Raw genomic sequence first — 16,649 nt, forward strand, 5'->3', positions numbered from 1 at the left:
ACTGATTGATACATCTAGAGGTAATTAGAAGGGCATTATTTGATATATTCTCTCTCTCTCTCTCTCACTCTCTCTCTCTCTCTCTCTCTCACTCTCTCTCTCTCTCTCTCTCTCTCTCTCTCTCTCTCTCTCTCTCTCTCTCTCTCTCCCCCTCTCTCCTCTCTCTCCTCCTCCCTCTCCCCCCCTCTCTCTCTCTCTCTCTCTCCTCTCTCTCTCTCCTCTCTCTCTCTCTCTCCTCTCTCTCTCTCTCTCTCTCTCTCTCTCTCTCTCTCTCTCTCTCTCTCTCTCTCTCTCTCTCTCTCTCTCTCTCTTATATACACAAACTATCTAGTGCAATCCTAAACCAATCCCGTTCTACTGTTACTTATTATTTATTTACGAATTAAGTTATTTATTGGGATGAGTTGTGGCTATGAAGGACTCCCTATTTGAACCAGTTCCCTCTGTCTTGCCCTATCTTTTGTGCTTTGAATTTCATATCTACCAGGTTTTCTATCATATTCCATTTTACTCGTGCTGTAATGACACCTAATATAAGTGTGCTATAATTACCTACTATAAGTGTGCTGCAATGACCTATTATAAGTTTGCTGTAAAGACCTGCTATAAGTATCACAAGAACCGTGAAAACCCTCACAACTGTAAGAAAGTATTCCTGTGTTATGCAATTAATACATTACAAAAAATAGGAAAAATGACATTTATGCCATTTATCTGGTTGGGTATTGGTAATTTTTTAAAATGTTGTCTCATTTGTTCTTTTTTTTTTTTTTCTCTACTCCCTTTAATAATCTTTGTATGAATTCCATGCTGTGTTCATTCTTGAAAATTAAAACCTATTATGTGAGCTGTTTATTTTGACCAACACAATAAAAAGATAAAGAGAGATGATATTAAAGGGGGGATTTTCCAATTCACCATCATTATTATTATGCATTATTCGTTATTATTAATGTTTTGTTAATACCAAGTTTCAACAGATTTATTTTTTCTTTTCTGTTTTCAGATGAAGATTTTAAACCAATGAAGTTGTACAACCTGCAGGCTCACCCCAAGTTTACAGGTATGTTGTCATCCCTCGTGTGTGGAATGGGAACTAAAATAAGAACATTTACATCAGTCATATCCACGGACTGACTAGTAATCCTCATTTATCTACCCAGCAGGCCAATCATTTCAAGACGATTTTGTTGGGTGAACGTTATTCTAAACATTGAATTTTATGTCGAGTTTCTCAAATTTGAGATGAGATAGATTCACCCATTTGAACATTGAGTTTTATTTCTTGTCCTTCAACACACTTGAAACCTTCCTGGTTTCCATCATTTTAAATTTTAGCCTTTGTCAAGTCATCATAGCCTGATACTGCCTTTAAAATTACATGACTATACATTGGGAAATGCGGGTGGTTGGATGGGAGCATCACCCTTGAATCATATACCTATGATGTTCGCATGGGTGTACGATCCGATAGTGATGTCGTTTCTTCTTCTCTTTACTATCCTATCCTGCTTCTTTGGTTTGTGATTGTATTTTTGACAGGGGATATTTTTTTCCTGTAAATCTTCTGCCTGTTTGTTCTTGGTTATTTATAATTTAGCTTATGATATCTTTAGGCTATGATTTTGATTTACATTTGTACTATTTTTGTTAGATTGCTTGTTTTTTTGTTTCAGCGGTCTCTCATATAACCTCATTTGTGTTGGAAGAGACCTAAAGCAACAAACAAACAAAAACATTGGGAACGATAAGGTGTTTACCTTGAACTGACATAGATGACAATACATTGGCAACGATAAGGTGTTTACCTTGAATTGACATTGATGACAATACATTGGGAACGATAAGGTGTTTACCTTGAACTGACATTGATGACAATACATTGCAACGATAAGGTGTTTACCTTGAATTGACATTGATGACAATACATTGGCAACGATAAGGTGTTTACCTTGAACTGACATTGATGACAATACATTGGCAACGATAAGGTGTTTACCTTGAATTGACATTGATGACAATACATTGGCAACGATAAGGTGTTTACCTTGAACTGACATTGATGACAATACATTGGCAACGATAAGGTGTTTACCTTGAATTGACATTGATGACAATACGATAAGTTGTTTACCTTGAACTGACATTGATGACAATACATTGGCAACGATAAGGTGTTTACCTTGAATTGACATTGATGACAATACATTGGCAACGATAAGGTGTTTACCTTGAATTGACATTGATGACAATACATTGGCAACGATAAGGTGTTTACCTTGAATTGACATTGATGACAATACATTGGCAACGATAAGGTGTTTACCTTGAACTGACATTGATGACAATACATTGGCAACGATAAGGTGTTTACCTTGAATTGACATTGATGACAATACATTGGCAACGATAAGGTGTTTACCTTGAACTGACATTGATGACAATACATTGGCAACGATAAGGTGTTTACCTTGAATTGACATTGATGACAATACGATAAGTTGTTTACCTTGAACTGACATTGATGACAATACATTGGCAACGATAAGGTGTTTACCTTGAATTGACATTGATGACAATACATTGGCAACGATAAGGTGTTTACCTTGAATTGACATTGATGACAATACATTGGCAACGATAAGGTGTTTACCTTGAACTGACATTGATGACAATACATTGGCAACGATAAGGTGTTTACCTTGAATTGACATTGATGACAATACATTGACAATGATAAGGTGTTTACCTTGAATTGACATTGATGACAATACATTGGCAACGATAAGGTGTTTACCTTGAATTGACATTGATAGGTTGCTGTCGAAGTAGTCCCAAGAGTTTTTTTTCACTCAAGTGGCAGATTCAATAACAGTACCCTAGTTCCAACATTAGTTGTTGCTGTATTAATGTGTCTAGGTGTGTTGGACCTAGTATCAATTGAAATATCTGTTTGGTCGTCATTCAACATTTATTTGTTATGATTCATCCTGTTCTTAATTTCAAGAAAGCAACATTCAATTTCATTTTCATAATTTATTTTTAATGTTTTATTACTCTTCTGGCAAAACCTGCCTGACAACCTTTATAGCCCAGGGTCAAGCCGATCAGATCTCCGCCACATGTAGACCTTACCAATGCTTGGCTTTGTATGGGACCAAGGACAACAGTGGCGTGTCCAGTATCATCCAGTTGATCATCGGAGAGGACGTTTATAAGCCAAGGGTTGTCATGATTGGAGGAGAGTATTTCCCACAGTTTTCCATTCTTAGCTCAACGGTGAGTATTTGTCAGGACTACATTGAAATTTATCTTGGGGGAAGTGGGTAGGGGGGGGGGGGGGGGAGAGAGGTGACTGAGTGGTAAGACATTGCATTGGGTGGGGGTGGGGGGGAGGGGGGGGGTGACTAAGTGGTTAAGATATTGCATTGTGACCTGAAAAGTCAGGGGATCAATTCCCACTTCAAGAACTTTCGATTTTACCTCTGGTAAGATTATTTAACTCAAATTTTGATCACTTTGGACAACAAGGGAAATTCCTGTTGACATCAGATGTTTGTTTAATAGATTATCTATATTCCTTCATGGGATACCTTGGTGACGACACCTCACTGTGGCAACATGGGTGGTTCCTGTTGACATCAGACGTTTGTTTAATGAGCTTTTTTTTTTTTAGCTTTATGGATTAACTGATCTATATTCCTTCATGGAATGCCTAGACTACAACCTCTAATGATGCAGCAGTAGGGCATAATTTTTTAAATTCCGTTTTCTTTCTTTCTTTTTATTAAAATGAAATACAATTAAAAATTGATATAGAAGCTTCAATTTAACTCAGATAGGCCAAATGATGTGGGCAATTCTGGTTTTGTCTTTAATTTCTTATACAGTGTGTTTTGTTGACAAAGGGAAAATAATTTTCTAGCTTTTTTTACTGACATCGCACCAGTTAAAAGCAATGGATTACCTATTTGTATCAAATTGAATGATAAATTGAGTTTCAACTTGTATTCCTTCCTTTCACTCTCACAGCAACGAATTGGAGTTGGTTACTGCCCAAAGAGAAATGGTTTGAATCCTGTCTTGACAGGCCGTGACACCCTGTATTTGTTTTCCCAGATCAGAAATTGTTACTACATGGTTGAAGCTATAGAAAAGTTATTGTATGTGCTATCACTTCATGATGTGGCTGATGATCAAATATACACCTATAGGTAAATTAAACTCTTTCAAGAATCACTTGACAATATCAAATTTCCATATCCACTACAATAGATTGCATTATTTTTTAAGTGTAGTTTTTATTTAGATATTTTATCCCTTCTCTTAACAAAAAATCATTCACAGCAAACTTGTATATTGCACAAAAATGGTGAGAGCTGCCTTAAGCCTGGATTGTAAAAATACTAATGTAGGGTCTAAATGTGACATACAATAATGAAAAGTCTTGTGTTTATTGTCTCACTCTCAAGTGAGTAAAGAGCTTTTTCTAAGGACTCAACTATGTCCGAGCGAGGCTCGAACCCAGGACCTTTGATCAGAAAGCAAGTATCATACCTCAAGACCACATAGCTGCACCTTTTCTTTGACACTTTTTGGTCAGTATATTTACTAGTGCTTTGGTTGTCGCTATATAAATAAATAGACAAATCGTCCTTGAATTATCTGAACTCTTTCAGCACAATTGGCCCCACTGTACTATACAGCCAGTGAGACCTTCAGTCTAATGACAACTGTTGTAAAAGTAAAAAAATAGTGTAAACAAAGACAGATTTCTAAAGAATTACAACAAATCTAAACTGTTCCGAGTATATTGTTATTTTCTTGGTGTTAATTGACAACCTTCCTCCCTTCTTCCCTTCTTAATTCTTAATAATTTTGAAATAAATGCAGCACACAACACAACCCCTGAAACTTTTTTGCATTTCCCAATGGTTATACATCAAAATTATGACCCTTTCAACAGTAAGTGATCAAGTCAAATTGTTTTTACACCCACGTAAAGCAAATATAATGTAAACAATATTTCTGACATTCAGAAAATTGAGTGGAGCAGGCACTTATATTGATAACAACAAGAAATGAAATGAGTAGGAAAGTGCCAGAAGACCGTGACTCTACCGTATGAGCTATCCACGGCCAGGCGGAGTTGTCGTACCAGTAAGGTTGCCGGTTCGAGCCCCCATCGCGAAATTTTTATTCTCTTGTCTTCTGGCACTTTCCTACTCACTTCATTTCTTGTTGTTTCTGATATTCAACATGTGATTGTTCCATAATATACTGTAAGACACAACACAAACATTTTACAACTACATCCAACTACGTTTTTTACTGTCAATATTCAATTATGAACATATCCATATTTAACTGAGAAGGAATTTAGTTTTAGTGTGGATATGAGTGCTGCAACATTTTTAAAAACCCAACCTTATATGGTGTTAAGGAAACTGTTACAATCGTTCTTTACTCATTTTGAGATGAACTGTGACTTTCTAATGTTATAACAGCGGTTTTAGAGCAGTTTTTTTTATAGATCTTAAAGAAGAAAACTTTTGTGACATGGCATCAACACGACCCAAAATCTATATTCAATTAAGACAAATTGATTCAAAGGTTGACACAAATTTTTACAACTTTTAATAGAGGGACAGCGGAGAAAAACCAGAAAAAACTTGCGTCATTAAAAAAATCTGACTATAATGAGTTAACTCCTGGTTTACCATTTGGGCTCAAAGACTCAATGAAAAAATAACAGTTCTTGTGTAGTACCATTACGGCAGTACACAGCAAGCAAACCAGTGCAATTATAATGACAACAGATAAAAAAAAATTAATAAATAAAAAATTCCCCTTATTCATCCCATAGGGGAAATTTGTCTCTATGTTCTATTCCAAGGGAAGACTTGAATAACCCAAGCATCAGCTGCAGTGCAGCGCTGCAAATTGAGCTAGGGCGAGGTGACTTGATCAAGGCCACACAGCGCAGCGGTGGGCGATCAAACTCGATACCTTTCGGGTACAAAGCAAAGACCGTAGCCATGCAGCCTATTATTTAATAGAGAAACAAAACACGTAGATGACAGCGTTCAGCTTCCAAAAGCCTTGGAATCCCTGGTAAATTAGAAATACGGCAAATATTCATTGATCAAAATTTAATCACTGCCTAATTAGAAGAGAATTATTATTACTATTGTTACTGTTGTTATTATTATTAGTATTCTGGGTGGGGTTCCTGGCCTCCCATAGTGGGCAGGGTGGCACTTACTGTGTCTTCTATCCCCCTATATCTGTTTTCCAATTTGCTTTCTGTCTTTGTCTTGGAATGGGATTACTTGATTTTGCCCTGGCCCTGGCTGTAGTGCTTGGCTGGGAGGGAAACAGTCAAATGCATATTTATTATTTTGGGAGATATTTTTTCATTGGAAATCATCTCTCTGTTATGTATTATTATGTTTGTTATTTTGAGTGTATAAAGTAAGCATTTGAGTGTATTCCTCTAAGTGGGATCTTGTGCTGGTGTATGGGTGAGACATTTAGGTGATCTCAAACTAAGTACACTGATAGTGTGCTCTTGGAATCTACATCTGTTCCTGATTTGAACCACTCCCCTTTGTCTTACTTTTTCCTCAAGTCCTTTTTTATTGTACATCTAGAATCTTTTCACTATCCAATTTTCTTCCTTTTTACTGGCGCTGATATGATCTAAATGTGTTGCAAGCGCCTTAAAACCCTTAAAAATAAACAAACATATTATTATTTGGTCTTGAATTCACAATGACCATCGTAATCATATCAATAAATTCCAATGTATATTTTCATTGCCAGCTTCAAAGATAAGAAAAAGTTGTGCGTCGCCTTGGCTCTGGTTGGGGATCCTCATGTATTGCTTTTGGACCATCCCACTCAAGGTGTCGGATATCTGACAAAGACCGAGATCTGGAGTGTCATTGATGCCTACAGACAAGCTGGTCATATTGTCATTGTGGCCAGTGATTGGTGAGTTATACTTTAAGGTTATGTGGTCTAGTGGTATGACACTCGCCTTCGGATCGGAAGGTCCTGGGTTTGAGTCTCGTCCGATCAGTGCATAGTTGAGTCTTTGGAAAAGGCTTCTTTACTAACATTCTTTCACCATACTCAGATTTTAAATGAATACCTGGCCGTTAACAGCGTTGTCTCTGTCATAAAAAAATAGTAAGGTCACCCAACAGGTGTCGTGTCTCGTCCTGGATGTTTAGTGTTGCTGTTGGCTTGGGACCAATTGTTAAGCGCTTGACCTTATTTAGTGGACATAATGCTATATAAAAAAAAGCTCAAGATAAAGTGCTGGGCAGAGGTGGCCATATTGTCATTGTAGCCGAATACAAAATGTCTGTTTGAAAAGAAGTGCCTTTTACTCTTCTGCCACCTGTCCGTATTTAAAGTGATGTTTGACTGTTTTGAGCTGAAGAAAGGTTTTTAGTCTGAAACGTTCCAAGTTTGATATTTTGCTCTTTTTTAAAGCTGCTTGGTATTTAATTTAAGCACATATAAATACTAGTACACTTATTAAACGTTTCCTTGGAGTCTGACAGAAGGTCTTGGGTTTTACTCCCATCCATACATCTTGATTGAATATGTTATTAGATTGTAATTTTCTCTGCTTTGTCTTACCTTTAATCATTCACGCTTTCCAAATCCTTAACTGGCACCAGTGCCTGCCTCCAATTTGAAATAACTTTTATTTTATTTAATTCCAGTGCTGATGAATGCTGTGCCTTAGCCACAAAAGTCTCTGTGATTAGAGATGGCTGTATCAGACTGTCCAGTGATATGGCATCTCTCACTGGCCTGTCCACGGGTTACTTTACCTATGTCTGGTTGGCCAGAGATTCCAAGGGCATTCCAGTCCCTATTGTCAGAGTCATCAGAGACGTGCAAAGACGATTCCGCAGTGGAATGGTGAGTTTTTTTCCCATTCATTTGAGTTATTAATTTGTTAATAAAAATCGTTGTTATTGCAAATGATATTGACTACATCCTGTAAATAAATAAATTTGATATCTGGGACTCGGTCGTATATAAATTACTCTCACTTTGAATTACTTTTCATTTGATTAGATTATATTTACCATTTATTGCTTTCTAACATTTTGTACAACGTTTATTGATTCATTCTTGTTATTCACGTTTGTAAATCCAATTTCCTCATGAATAATACAGACAATTTATTTATTTATTCAAATATTCTTTAATATCCAACAGGTTTTGGTCCACCTAAATTACAAACTTATTCTCACAGTCCCGAGAAGTTTGGCGAACTGAGATGAGAGTACTGGAGTAAACATTTTATACATAATAATAAACAACAATGACTTAAATGTGGCTATGTGGTCTTGTGGTATGACACTCGCTTTCGGATAGGAAGGTCCTGGGTTCGAGCCTCGCATAGTTGAGTCCTTGGAAAATGTTCTTTACTCACATTCTCTCACCGTACTCAGCTGTAAAATGAATACCTGGCCGTTAACAGTGTTGTCTCTGTCGGAAAAAAATTGTAATATCGCCTAACAGGCGTCATGTCTCGTTCTACAAGTTACATGTTGCTGTTGGTTAGGGACCCTCTGTAAAGTGCTTTGAGCACTTTTAGTGGATATTGCGCTATATAAAAAGCTCAAGCTCAAGTTTATTTCATGCAATAAAACAGCTAATACCAATATCATTTTCATTATGTCAGTTCTCCCTAGTGGAAAATGTGAGGGATCCTTACATCCTGTTTTCATTCGCCGGTGCCATACCAGAATTTGATCATGCCAAGATCTTCGACTGCATGGAAAACCTGAGGGAGTGTGGATTGATCAAGCGTTACATGGTGCGAGAGATCACACCACCTCTTGTATTGGACGCCTATAAGAATAATTGGTTGCCGTATTGAGTCCTTGTGTTTTGTTAGGATATTATTAATAAAAATTACAATGATGATGATAGTAATAATAATATTAATGATAATGATAGATTACTATTATTGGTATAAAAATGTGATAACGATGATGATGATAAAATTGATAGTACACCAATCTCCATTAACTACCTTCTGTAGCGCTACCCCAATGGCCTGTACTGACCAATAGGCACAAGCACCTGTTTGAGCAATAGTCACTTCTATAAAATAATAATGCGTTCAGATAAAGTGCGAACCTATTTGGTTTGACTTGGATTTGGATGGTGACCAATGATAATGAGGTACTCGTTAGATCATGTTTGTATTTTACTGAATTGGCCTTTATCAAGATGAAACAGAATCTGTAATCACGAGTTGAATTTTAAGAATAACTTATAACTTATAGCACCAAATTTAAAATGCTGGTCCATTTATAAATTAATGTTTTACACTATGTTTTTAAGAATACGAAAGCTTAAATTGATATATATATATATATATATATATATAAAATGTTTTGTTTTTGTTTTTTCATTTAGATAAATATTAATGGTTTACCTTCAGATTTTGGAATAAAACTATGATTCCAGCATTGAGTCCTTGGGTAAGACTCTTTACAAATATTACCCCTCTCAACTTGGGTGTGAATGAGCACCTAGCTTTAAGCAGTGACAGATATTGTGAGAGTGGTCGTATGAAAAAGCTCCTTAACCCTTAACAGGCGGCTTATATGAAATGGAAACACGGTTCCATTTGGCCTGCTAGGGGAATACATGAAGCATTGTGAAGCTCATAGAGCATGGTAAATCTGTGGAAGTGTGCTAGATAATAAAGGTTTAGAATACATTTTTTTTTAAAGATGTGCATTGAAATACAGGCCAGATAAACAAAAAGAAATACTGTCAACTGGGGATACTTTTCCTTTGTGAATTTAAAGCATTTGGAGTAATCTCAGCTTTGATGCAGTTATTTTCCTGGTTAAAAAGTCTGACTTTATGATAGTAATAGGTGTCCCAAACTACTGCTGTTCAGTAGGTGTTTTCTTCACAAATCATCAAAAATGTCTCTTTGCACAGTTTCTATATTTGTCTTTAGTTTAAGTTATTGGTGAGAAACTTATATTGAAGATTACAAAAACAAAAATTAGGCCTGCTATCCTTTTTCAGTGCAAAGCCTATTTTTATATATATATATATTATTTTCTTTCTTAAAACCTACAACGTTACAAAAAGTTGGTTGAAAAAACAAAAGTCAGGATCAGACCAGGAAAAAAAAAAGGATGAGTTAATTTGCACACATATTTGTAATGGGAGATGACCTGTACAGTTTATCTTTTTAAGGATTTAATTTAATTGAATGCTTTCTGATCAAAGGTGTTGATTCAATTTTATTTTGACTCCACACAATCTGTGTAACAAATATCTAGTGAGGGTATGGATAAGATCTGAGTCTGAGAACATTCAAAGTGTGTCTCTGATTACAAGCAAATCCTCAAAACAGTATGAAAGGTCTCCATGAAAAACGGGTCTTTTATAACCAACTGAAATTTATGATATAGTTTTTAAAAATCAGCATTTATGGTCCCTCTTGTGTTTCACATCTGACAAGTGTAACTTCTATAAATTATCCTGAGACCTGCTCCTAAATTAATGCTAAAAAGATGAAAGCAATGGACACTGATTGAAAAGCTCAAATTGTGGTTAATGGAGGAAAACAGAATGTCAACAATTTTGTATGTCTTGAGGGAAGAATAGAGACAAATGGAAAATCGAGCCCTGATATCCAAAGGAGGATAGCACTTGCCTAAACAAACTTGACAAAAATGACATTATGGAAAAGTGAAAGCATCAACTGAAAATGAAAATATTATGTTTATGGTTTTAAGGGTTTTACGGCGCTTGCACTTGCAACACAGATCATATCAGCGCCGGTAAAAAGGAAGAAAATGGGAAAGTAAAAAGTTCTAGAATTACAATTAAAGCACCCAAGAAAAGGGAAACTGGGAACAAATAGGAATCAGATGTGATGTAGATTCCAAGAGCACACTATCAAAGTACTAAGTTTGGATCACCTAAAAGTCTCAACCAGACACAGGCACAGGTCCCTACTAAGAGGAATACACTCAAATGTTTACAAATCATATATAATATGTATAGAAAACATAATACAGTGCATAGTAGAGAGATGATTTACATGGAAAAAAATATCTCCCAAAACTATACATTTGACGGTTTCCCTCTCAGCCAGGGCCACGGCCAGGACAAAACCAAGTAATCTCATTCCAAGACAAAGACAGAAAGCAAGTTGGAAAACAGATATAGGGGGAAAGAAGACAGTAAGTACCTCCCTGCTCACTGTGGGAGACCAAGAAAATATTAAGAACATGCATATTTCCAAAAGCATTATATGGATGTGAATCATGGATAATCACAAAAAAAACAATGAGAATAAAATTAATGCATTTGAAATGAAATGTTACAGGAAAATTCTCTGCATTTCCTGGACAGCAAAGTAAACCCTACCAATACCAAAATGTGAAAGAGTCCCTGGGCATTAGGGAACCATATCTCATCAAGATGATACAGAAACAAACTTTTTTTGGACATATCAAGAGACATGATACTCTTGAAAAATGTTATTTCTAGAGGGCATTGTGGAGGGTAAAAGAGGAAGAGGGAGACCAAGAAGATGGTCACAAGACATCAGCGAATGGATGAATAAGCCAGTGACTGAATGTGTAAGGATGGCTCAGGATAGAAGTTGTTTCGGTTGGCAGTTGAGGAGGCCACGTCCAGGAGGGATAAGCCATCATAGTGATGACCCTGAGAATTTTCAATAAAATTTAACCTTTACCGCCACTCCCTAAAACGCACCCTATTCACCACATGTGTGGTCTTTTAGACCCGCCTATAGCTAAATAGAGATTTATTTCTTACGTCTCATTCGCCACTCGCGGGTCCTCTTCGACCCGGTGACTTGGGAAGAGAGAAGTATTTTGTGCCACCGATTTGCCACACGCGAGGTCTTTTGGACCCAGCCTCTCTCTCTCTCTCTCTCTCTCTCTCTCTCTCTCTCTCTCTCTCTCTCTCTCTCTCTCTCTCTCTCTCACTCTCTCTCTCTCTCTCTCTCTCTCTCTCTCTCTCTCTGAATAATATTAATAATAGTAATAATAATAATAATAATGAAGATGATGATGATAATAATAATAATAATAATAATACGGTAATAATGGTGATGATGATGATAATATAATAATAATAATAATACGGTAATAATGGTGATGATGATGATAATATAACAATATAATAATAATAATAATAATAATGATGATGATGATGATATTAATTTGATAATAATTTGTGTGTTGGTACGTTATATTCGGCTGGTGATGTTGCGAGTTTTAAAAAAATAAATAAACGCACAGCATCATCTGCAGGTTTGATATCCCAATTCCTTATGGGCTCATTGTGTTGTAACGGAAATCTAAATAGGATTCCACAGTCTGACGTCACGTCCGCCTAGTGCTGAGGAGGTTTACATTCATGTTCCGTTTGGTCTGGTAGCTCACCAGTGTGGTGCTGTCCTTGAATGCAAACATGGATTGGTGAAGGGAGAGATGCTTTTTGTCCTTAAATATCTGAGGCAAAAACGTCTTGTTCCTCCTTACTGTCCCCACAAGAGTTAGCTTTTGGCGCAGCAGTTTTTGGGACAGCTCGAAGTCTGTGAAGTAATTGTCACAAGTGACGTTCCTTCCAGACTGAAAATAGCGCTGGACCAGGTTTAGAACAGTAGATGCTCCAACACTGCTGGCTGTTTTGGGCTGTGTTCCCTTTCCAAGATATGGTATGCCGTAGCACCCAATAAGGGCAGAGATCTCATCCCTTGTGCAGACTGTCCATTTCATGCCTTTCACCCTCCTCCCTTCAATATTTGTGTATTTTACGCACTCGTCGATCATGAACGCCGTGAAAAACAGCAGAAAGGCGCTCTCTGGTGTCTCCACATGTCCTGTTGCGGGAGTGCGGTCATGAGGTAACCTCAAAATATTGCGGGCTGGCGTTTTGGTAGCTGCAGGTTTGGTCTTACTCCAATCTACCATCCATGACTTGTAGCAGCCAGCATCTGAAGCGATGTCGTTGGCAACCACGGGCAACAGCTCGGTGTTGGTTGCAACCACAGGCAATAGCTCGGTATAGCTGGCAGTCTGCAAGTCATTATCATCATCATCATCCCCACCAACTGCTTCGTCCATTTCACCATCCTCAACGTCAAACTGATTCTGAAATAAATCTTCAGATGAAGATTCCTCTTCAGAGCTGTTCTCCGGCTCAACAGACAAGAGTTGTTCCCATATATTTCTGTCCGCCATTTCACTGTTAAAACGAGAAACGTAATTTACTTTAGTTATTGAGTCCATTGAATGATGAACTATGATACAGAGTCTATCCCGGTTTAGTAACGTTAAATGGACTGATAGCATTTGGTATCACAAGCATGACGATGGCTTGTACCGTATGAAGGGACCCCACCACCCATTACTGTTGATAGAAGCCAACATGGAGAGATTGTGTGGAAATAACTAGAAATAATCTGACTCACATTGAAACCCAGGATTATTGGATCTGTTCACTATCAGCAAAAATCATAGAGGCTATCTAATCTATTATCATCTTTATTTCTTTTTACAACACACTCTGTGTCCGTGTCTCCTGAAAAGAACCAACGTGTAAAACCTGCAATGTCCTTACCAACTTCAGCTATGCACATGAACTGGCTGCTAAGTAGTAGGACTAGTTTGGGTTACGTCATAACCATATTGTACTAGTTTATACAGCTAATGATGAATTTGTACTAATTACTCACCTCAATAGGCAAAATACAAAACTGGCAATTGTAGTTGTAGAAATATATCGATATTTTGTAAAAGCAGAAGAAATAATATGTAAACTGTCGCGGGCAAAACGAGTAGAAAAGGTCATGAGTACACATGACATAGACTAACCACGGCTAGGTCAGGTCATGACTCGGCGCATTCTTTTAGGACACAACAAGATTATTTTGTGGAATCATGCCAAAATCGACGTTCAAAAATAACCCATTACAACCAAAGTCAGAAAGTGCACTATAAATTAGTATTGCGTTGATCACTCTGTTGTATTGTAAATACAGAAACATCTGTGTAAATAGTAATCTATTAAGACATTCTCCTTGCCACTATTCCAATAGACTTATACAAAATATCTATAAATTGGCGGAGTTGGCAGCTATATTTTCTATGTTGCTTTTTTTTTTTTTTGGTTTCAAGTTTCCAGAGCTTTTTCGAATCGTGCAACTAGTACTTTTAGGTCATTTCAGTGCCATATGATGGAATAATAAACACTTACTTTTAGGTCATTTCAGTGCCATATGATGGAATAATAAACACTTACTTTTAGGTCATTTCAGTGCCATAATATGATGGAATAATAACTTATAGATTTCAATCCAGTTATCAAGCAGCAAAGAAATGTAAGGCAAAGGGGAAAGTTCAAGAGAGATTAGAAGTTTATCCAAGACCAAAATATCCTTGCTATACTACGCACCGTGTTCACGAAGTGCTGCGCTACACAAAGACAAGAGGTAACAAAACACATCTATTCAAAAGCCTGCCTGAAAAGCAATGTTTACAACAGTTTCCTTACATAACTGATCTCAGGGGCGTCTTTAATTAAATGATGAATCATCTTAACAACCCCAGTACATTATTTCATTCGTCTGTAGTGTTCATTCATCCTGTTTATTGATAAAGGGGAAATTTGAAACGTCCATTTTAAATTGAAACTTGCATTCAAGTTCACATTGGTTGGTTATTTCAACAAAAGGGCATGAATTTACGAGACCAGGATACAAAATATTGAGATCATATAGAAGGAATGAAATTGAAATCACTCAGCCGTTTGTTTTTGTTTTTAGTTTTAGCCAGCCATTTTTATGAGTAGTTCTCACTAAATTTTATCAATCAGACTATAAACGTGTTAAGGTTACACATAGTTTTGTGTGTTGATACTTTATATCCGGCTGGCAGATGTTATCGTGCATAGCAATAGCATCAATACTTGTAAAGTAGCTACATCACAGTTTGTGTCTCTTGTCTTACAGCCGTCTTCACGTATTCGTTGAAACACGGATTCGACAAACTTTTCCAGGTCCATGTAGTCCGTCAAATGCGTGTTGCACTGTACTATCTCTCACACAAGTCCAAAGCACAAAGCCACATGGAAATGGAAAGGACAAATAATTTTTATATGAAAAACGAGGCTATGGTATGATGTAGACATGAGAATTTCCCAGGGCAACCACAGGGCAAAACCAAAAATATTAGAGTTTAGAGTGGGCGTGCAGACTCACAGGCAAACACACCTTCAATTGTCCCAGTTTTTTTCTTCTTCTGATCTCTGTCTATCCAAAGATTAGTTTGCAGGTGGTGAAAAATAATTTGCTTCTTTTCCTCAGGGTAGGGAGCAATTCTTAGCGTTCACAATGCAAAAAGTAGTCTTTCATGGCCATAAGGCCCGTGGAGCCAGAGTTTATCCCAGTTTACATAGTATAAAACGAGCAATAGCAATTGCTAGCTACCTGTGGGATGTGACACTAGTCTATCGCAAAGTACTTTCCACTAAATCTAACAGATCCAGCAACCCAATCACTAACCCAATAGATCAACATAAACCCACCTGGGTGGTCCTCCACACAATGAAAAATTACTATTTACTGTAATGTACACTGTATTTGACAAAATTGTAATAATAAAGTGATAATCCGGCATGGTGTTTTTTTTTTTTTTGTTTCAAAACAAGCTCCAAAATTTACACCCCAAAAAAATTGCGATTGATTTTCGTAAAAGCACAATAAGTTCATGAAAGAGAAAAGCGTTGTGGGCCTGAGTAATTGGTAAAGAGAGAGATTATAACTAAAATAAGGTCGTTACAAAAAGCTAAAAAAAATATTTTTTTTTGTAATCCTCCCCAACAATAACAAAGCTGTTGCAGGCATGCTTACCCTCAATCTCAACTTTCTTGACCCCGCGGTTTTTTGAGAAAAAAATATTTCAAAATTTGCAAAGAAAATGATGAATTTTGCAGGTTTCTAAATACGTTTTATCACACCTAACAACTAACTACATGCAACCCATGTATTAAAATATCCCCGCGGAATTACGCAATTTCAAACTCAAAATTATGGGGAAAAAATGGCAAATTTTACCAGAAATGGTGCTGATTTGGAAATAGGCACAAAGTTGGGAAAATAAAATTACAATTAAAAAATTGCTGCCAATGAAATTGTTATACTAAAGAAGTAAAAAATTCGGATATGACCTTTTATTTAACTTAAAAGGTCATATCCAAATTTAAAAAAAAAAAGAATCAAAGAATTTGTCAAAAATTTGCAAAACGTGTAGATTTTGCGGTTGCAGTGCAAATCAGAAAATTTTCCTTAATTTTGCGGCCGCAAGCTGTGCAAAAAACCGCGGGGCCAGAATTCTATGGAGAAAAACTCAAATCCCAGGAACAATACATTCCCACTGGTGTCCACCACCCATAGTCCCGGGTTCACTCCCCAGTGGTGTCCACCTCCCATAGCCTCAGGTCTACTCCCCACTGGAGTCCATATCCCGTGGTTCCACCATCATTCCTTAGTGGTGTCCGCCTCTCACTCATAGCCTAGGGTTCATTTCCCAATGGTGTTCACTTCC

General features: G+C 37.0%; 1 protein-coding gene across 6 annotated transcripts in view; it reads left to right on the forward strand.

The window, feature by feature from the left end:
• The window catches only part of LOC144975474 (phospholipid-transporting ATPase ABCA3-like), a 63,527-nt gene extending 54,480 nt beyond the window's left edge, over positions 1 to 9,047 (forward strand). For all 6 annotated transcript variants that reach the window (XM_078919592.1, XM_078919597.1, XM_078919593.1 and 3 more), the window contains 7 exons: positions 1 to 20; positions 1,007 to 1,063; positions 3,092 to 3,279; positions 4,033 to 4,214; positions 6,826 to 6,996; positions 7,740 to 7,941; positions 8,714 to 9,047. The exon at positions 1 to 20 is cut by the window's left edge and continues 45 nt beyond it. In XM_078919592.1, coding sequence (XP_078775718.1) covers positions 1 to 20; positions 1,007 to 1,063; positions 3,092 to 3,279; positions 4,033 to 4,214; positions 6,826 to 6,996; positions 7,740 to 7,941; positions 8,714 to 8,911 — 1,018 coding nt within the window. In that variant the 3' untranslated portion in view covers positions 8,912 to 9,047. The remainder of the gene's footprint in view (positions 21 to 1,006; positions 1,064 to 3,091; positions 3,280 to 4,032; positions 4,215 to 6,825; positions 6,997 to 7,739; positions 7,942 to 8,713) is intronic.
• Positions 9,048 to 16,649: the final 7,602 nt, after the last annotated feature.

This window comes from Berghia stephanieae, chromosome 6, assembly GCF_034508935.2.
Source record: "Berghia stephanieae isolate SIO BIC M18660-M18661 chromosome 6, UCSD_Bste_1.3, whole genome shotgun sequence".
NCBI classification, from domain to species: Eukaryota; Metazoa; Mollusca; class Gastropoda; order Nudibranchia; family Aeolidiidae; genus Berghia; species Berghia stephanieae.